The 6,000-nt window shown below is 38.2% G+C and overlaps 1 protein-coding gene across 1 annotated transcript in view; it reads left to right on the top strand.

Moving 5' to 3' along the window:
• The first annotated feature begins 2,831 nt into the window (after positions 1-2,831).
• Positions 2,832-6,000, top strand: part of NSUN3 (NOP2/Sun RNA methyltransferase 3) — a 52,817-nt gene continuing 49,648 nt past the window's right edge. The window contains exons 1-2 of the mRNA XM_082654210.1: positions 2,832-2,944; positions 3,761-3,870. Coding sequence (XP_082510336.1) covers positions 2,930-2,944; positions 3,761-3,870 — 125 coding nt within the window. The 5' untranslated portion in view covers positions 2,832-2,929. The remainder of the gene's footprint in view (positions 2,945-3,760; positions 3,871-6,000) is intronic.

Genomic DNA, 6,000 nt, shown 5'->3' with positions numbered 1-6,000 from the left:
CATGTGTTTTTTTGAATTATGGTTTTCTCTGGGTATATGCCCAGTAGTGAGGTTACTGGGTCATATGGTAATTCTACTTTTAGTTTTTTAAGGAACCTCCATACTGTTCTCCATAGTGGCTGTATCAATTTACATTCCCACCAACAGTGTAGGAGGGTTCCCTTTTCTCCACACCCTCTCCAGCATTTGTTTGTAGATTTTTTGATGATGGCCATTCTGACCGGTGTGAGGTGATACCTCATTGTAGCTTTGATTTGCATTTCTCTAATAATTAGTGATGTTGAGCAGCTTTTAATGTGCCTTTTGGCCATCTGTATGTCTTCTTTGGAGAATTGTCTATTTAGGTCTTCTGCCCATTTTTTTTTTTAACATCTTTATTAGGGTATAATCTGCACATTTTTTGATTGGGTTGTTTGTTTTTTTGATATTGAGCTATATGAGCTGCTTGTAAAGCAGTTCCTTAAAACTCAGTGTGGAACCTTGTTTATTCTTCAGTAGCTATTTGGTGTCGGTTAGGGGAAATCCATTAATATTCTCATGACACACTGATATTGATTTTAGATAGATTAGAAGATGAAATGAGAAAGATCAAACTGAAGAAAAAAGGGAGAAAGAAAAAGAAGTAGCTCCCCTCTGTGGGAAGAAATTTCCAAGCAATGGAATCACAAACTCAAACAATTGATCGCATAAAAATTTAAAATATTTTCACATTTAAAAAAAATTTATTGATTTTATTTATTTATTTTTTGGCTGCGTTGGGTCTTTGTTGCTGTGCGTGGGCTTTCTCTAGTTGCAGCGAGCGGCGGCTACTCTTCATTGAGGTGCGCGGACTTCTCATTACGATGGCTTCTCATTGCGGAGCACAGGCTCTAGGCGTGCGTGCTTCAGTAATTGTGGCACTCAGCCTTCAGTAGTTGTAGCTCGCGGGCTCTAGAGTGCAGGCTCAGTAGTTGTGGTGTATGGGCTCAGTTGCTCTGCAGCATGTGGGACCTTCCTGGACCAAGGCTCGAACCCATGTCCCCTTCATTGGCAGGCGGATTCTTAACCAGTGCGCCACCAGGGAAGCCCTATTTTCACATTTAAAATCAAATGATTGTAAGAAAAATTGGCAAAGTAGTTGAAAATGTGATATGGTTAACATCTCAAATATAAATATAAATAGCACTGACAGCTCTAGATAAGTGGATATGAGCAGGTAATTTACAACAGAAATAAAATAACTAATAAGATTTGAAAACCTACCCAGACTAAGGACATAATTAAAAATTATAAGATTATCAGACATGCAAAGATTCATGAGCAAAAATGTCTATCAATAATAGGATAGCGAGTAAGTATGTTAACCTCCATACCTTCAACTACTATGCAACTTCTAGAAATTATGTACTGTATATGAAGAACTTTTAATAAAAGAAAATGCTTATAAAAACAAAGAGGATACATTATACATAGTCTTAGCAAACTTGAAAATGCATAAAATTAGAGAAACACACCAAAATGTTAATAGTGATTATCTCTAGTGGCATTATGCATGATTTTCATTCTCATAGGCTTAAAATTTTTTTTTCTTCAATGAGCATTAGTTTATTTAAAATTCAGAAAACAGAAATGTGCTAAAGAAGTCACAAAACAATATAACAGAACAAATATGACCGCTTTCCAAGCATAACATATCCCCTTTCCCTAATAGAAAGATAGTAAATGATTTCTACTACCTCCTTTAAAGTTTTTTATATGTCTACATTGCAAATATACTACCACATTGATTCACTAAATGCAGCAATCTAATGAGTACAGAAAAAAATAAAGTATATAAAATCTCTGAGGCTAAAAGGTAGACTAATGACTTTTCCTTAAACTTTCAACAAAGTACTGCATTTAATCATCTCACTCCTTAGTACTATATTTTCTTTTGCACCAAATCTAAATTCATTTTTAGATTATTGGGTAACCTGTTTAAATAAATAAATATATTAAGCTTCAAATCACATTTGGGGTAATGAAATTTATCTTTTTACATGGTCCTAAGATTTGCACCTATATTATACACTATACTGATATTTGGAGCATCAAGGGTCTCAAAATTATGATGGGCATTAAATATTAGGGACTGCTTTCCTGAGAACCAGTAACACTTCCCCTAGTAAAGGTGGGTGAGGAGGGTCATTTTTTAGGGTGTAGGGTGTAAGGTCATTTTGGTCGTCAGGCATCTGGTATCAGAACTTGATGATAATCACGAAGATCAAGATAGTGAAAATAATACACAGTAGCAGCTAACATTTGGGCATTTACTATTCCCTAGTCTCTATGCTAGACGCTTTACCTGTGTATTTCAATCAATTTAATCCTTTAACCCTCCCCATTAAAAGAGAGATATTATCCCAATGGGCCATTTCTAGGAAATGCGTGACAATATCTTTTTCATCATATCCGTTCTTTATCTTGAGTCCTGAATATCTGGGATAACGGGGGTCTTCGGATTTGGTAGATTAACAGTAACTAGCTTCGCCTCTGGGAACATCTTAGAACAACGATCATACAACGTACCTAATAGTGACAAACACTTCCATCCTTTTACTGAGCCTCAAGCACACAGCACTGAGAGACTGTTCAGGGTGAGGCGCGACTTTCTGAAGACAGGCTGCCCAAGGCTCCGCCCACGGGCTCTAGCCACGCCCCCGAAGCAGGTAGGCACCGCCTGCTTCAGCCACCGGCAGAAGTAACTTTGCGCTTGCCTCTCGCGGGACCTAGGGTTTTTGGCGAGATTTCGATAACTCAGGCAAAGCAGAATCTCGCGAGAAGTTGAACCGGAAAAGTGAGGGACGGGAGAGAATTCCGGCGAGACTCGGGAGACAGGCAGAGCTGTTCGTTCCCTGCAAGCTTAAGGTGCCCGGTGGTCTTGACTTCTTGTTTGACCTCTACTGACGGAATGATGTTGACCCGGGTGAGGGCTGGGATCCAGCCGGGTGCCTGTGACTGAACCAGAAACTTTATCGACCGACGGCGTGGCGAGGGAGGGGGCTGGGATGTGGGAACTTGGTGATCGCTGGGTTTCTCTGGCTTCATTCCAAAGCTCTAGAATAATGCCGAGTGTTTTGACGCTTGTTCGTGAGCGTTCTCTGTCGTTTTCTCCCAAGACTCACATCCGCCTCAAATAACCTGTCTGCAGTCCCGCCTGCAGACTTTAATATCTACTCCTTTCAGCTTTGAGCACAATGCAACTCTTGGAGGGCTGAGACTCTGTACTGTCCTGGGAGCTTAAAGGATATCTGTTACATAGGTAAACTTTTCTTGGATTAGTAAATGAAATAGAACTGCAAGGACGTTTCCACAGGAAACTAGAGTGACTTTTCTCCTAAATACATTTTATTGTGGAATAATTTTACATTTCTAAAAAAACTGCAAAGATAATAAAGACTTCCTGGGCCCATTTCACCCAGTTCCCCTAATGTTAACATATAGAGTGGCTTATTTAAATTAATTTTGTTCCTTTGACACACATTCTTGTGTTAACACCGCAATTCTGCTTTACCCTTTGCTTTACATTTGAGCAATAATCATTTGGAGAAAACTTTTTTTCATAAGTAGATAATCAATACAGTTTTGTTATGTGTGAGGTACAACTCCTGTTGTAAGAACTAGTAATTATCAGGGGGAAAAAAGTGTTGTTATCTTAAGAAAAAAGACTGTACTGATAATGTTGAAGTTCAGTAAATTGGTAACATCAGAGTGTGTCAGCAACCTTTTCTTATCATCATAGCTGAAAGCAAAATCAGAGAGGAAGGTTGCAAAACAGATTTGCAAAGTTGTATTGGATCATTTTGAAAAGGAATATTCCAGAGAACTTGGAGATGCCTGGCATACAGTAAGGTTAGTATAATTCATCTCTTGATGCTTTATGATAGAACAAGAAATAAACCCATCTGGGGGAGGGGTGAAGATAAAAGATAAAGGAATCTAAACCTGGTTTCATTTCCTGCTGAGGCTTCAGAAGGGAGAAGGAGGAAGAAATAGATTGCCTCATGGGAAAATGGAAAGGGTAGAAAGAAAACTTCGTAGTGATAATTTTGTTATAAGCAAAAGTTGGTATGCCCTTGCCTTAAGAAATTGCTTTGATCTTTGAAACAGGACTGCCCACCAGTTTGACAAAATTAATTAGACTGTAACAGAAAAATCTGGAAGAAAAATTTTGAGGATATTTAACTAGTTTCTGGAATTCAGGAGATAATGCAACAAGTCTTTAAAGCCAACACTGCTTTATCTCAGCTGAAGTCACTTTATTTGGTAATCACATTTCTTCCTCATATCTATAGCTGGCTGTGTTTTGAACACACATGCCTGTGCGCGCGCGCGCGCACACACACACACACACACACACACACACACACAAATGATTTAAATGTATTATAGAAAACAGAAATGAGAAATATTTAATGCCTAGATGTGAGAGAAGTTCGATTTGTATGTTTAGTGAGTTTTGTGTTTGGTCAGTATGTTGCTCTATGGGTTCTTTACACTGAATGCCTGATACAGTATACCATACACTGTGAAATACAAAGAGCAAAGAGCAAGACAGTCCCCAGGACTAGTTTTCAGACAGTCTGTTCATGGAGGAGGAGGCGCATGATTAAAACTATATAAACTGCTAATTCCATAAATATCCCAATAGAAATAGGCAGGAGTACCTAGTCTTACCTAACAAAGCCTGATGGTGCCAGCAGAGACCTGAGGAGAAGCCAGGTCTTGGTGATTTAATAAAGTATGAAGTGGTTCTGAAATAACTTTAGACAAACTGTTTTAGAAACTTGTAAATACTGTAACGTGAAAATGTAGTTTATAGTTGTAGTTTTATTTCAAAACTAGATTTTTAAATGGGTGTCTTCTTTCACAGAGAAGAAAGGAATGAATAGTGAAGCGTGTAATTAATTCATGAGGTTTTCAGTATGCAGAGTTACTCAAATAGAATAGCCAAATAACCAAACACCTATGGAATGCTTATTATGTGCCAGGCAATACTGACTTTTTTTGACCCTTAGAACAAACCTCTGAAGTTTGTTTCCCACTTTTCACCTGAGGGAACTGCACAGACTTTAAGTAATTTGCCCAAGTTCACTCAGCTAGTAAGTGGCAGAACTGGGATTTGTGCCCAGGCTCTCTCGTTCATGAACTCCCACGGCTAACCCCTATTCTATATGCCTCTCATACCTGGGATGTAATTAGGCATAAATGGATGATTTAAAAAAAAAAATTTCAAGAGGTCTATTGTCTCAGACTTTATCTGGCTACTCAGACCCTGTAATGAGTTATTTTTCTATTTACTATGCTCAGACAGATTTATAAATTATTATTTGACCCTAAACAAAATGAGCAGTCTATTTAATTAGCCATGCCTTCTGCTTCATCTACCTTTTTGTTGGGTTTTCATGGTAATTTAAGTTTTGCATAAACATGTGCTAAATTTGCCATAGGCAGAATAAAGGCTTTCTCAGCTTAGAAAGTAGTCTGAGCATGGAGGATGGCATGGAGAAATAAGAACAGAAATACTCTTGTTTTTTAACTATTTATTTGCAAGAGGTAGTCTTGTGCTTGCAGAGTCTATGTACTTCCAGGGAAAAGTGAGTGCATTTTTGTGCTATCTAGAAAGCTAATAATTTACTCAGTAGTTTTAGTTTTCTGTAGTAGTGGGGTAGGTTTAGTGTTTATTTTAATTTTATCGTTTTGTAAAAACTTCTTGCCATCACACTCTTAGCAGCCCTTTGAAGTTGGGAGTTTACCCGGATTCAATTTTTGCCCTACTTGTTACCTACATGTTCTCCTTAAGGTGAGCCCATTCATGGCATGACTCTGAACTTCCCTCAGTGTGCTGTCATCTCAAGTGATGCAGCCCTTGCTAAGCTTAAGTGTTTTCTGATAACTTTACTTAGTTTCGTACCAGGCAAACTCAAAAGCAGATTATTATTTTCCCTTACCAAACCTATGTTGCCATTTGCTGCTTGCATA

The sequence above is a fragment of the Grampus griseus genome, assembly GCF_964374135.1.
Source record: "Grampus griseus genome assembly, chromosome: 5".
Taxonomy (NCBI): domain Eukaryota; kingdom Metazoa; phylum Chordata; class Mammalia; order Artiodactyla; family Delphinidae; genus Grampus; species Grampus griseus.
This window is presented reverse-complemented; position numbering and strand designations above follow the sequence as displayed.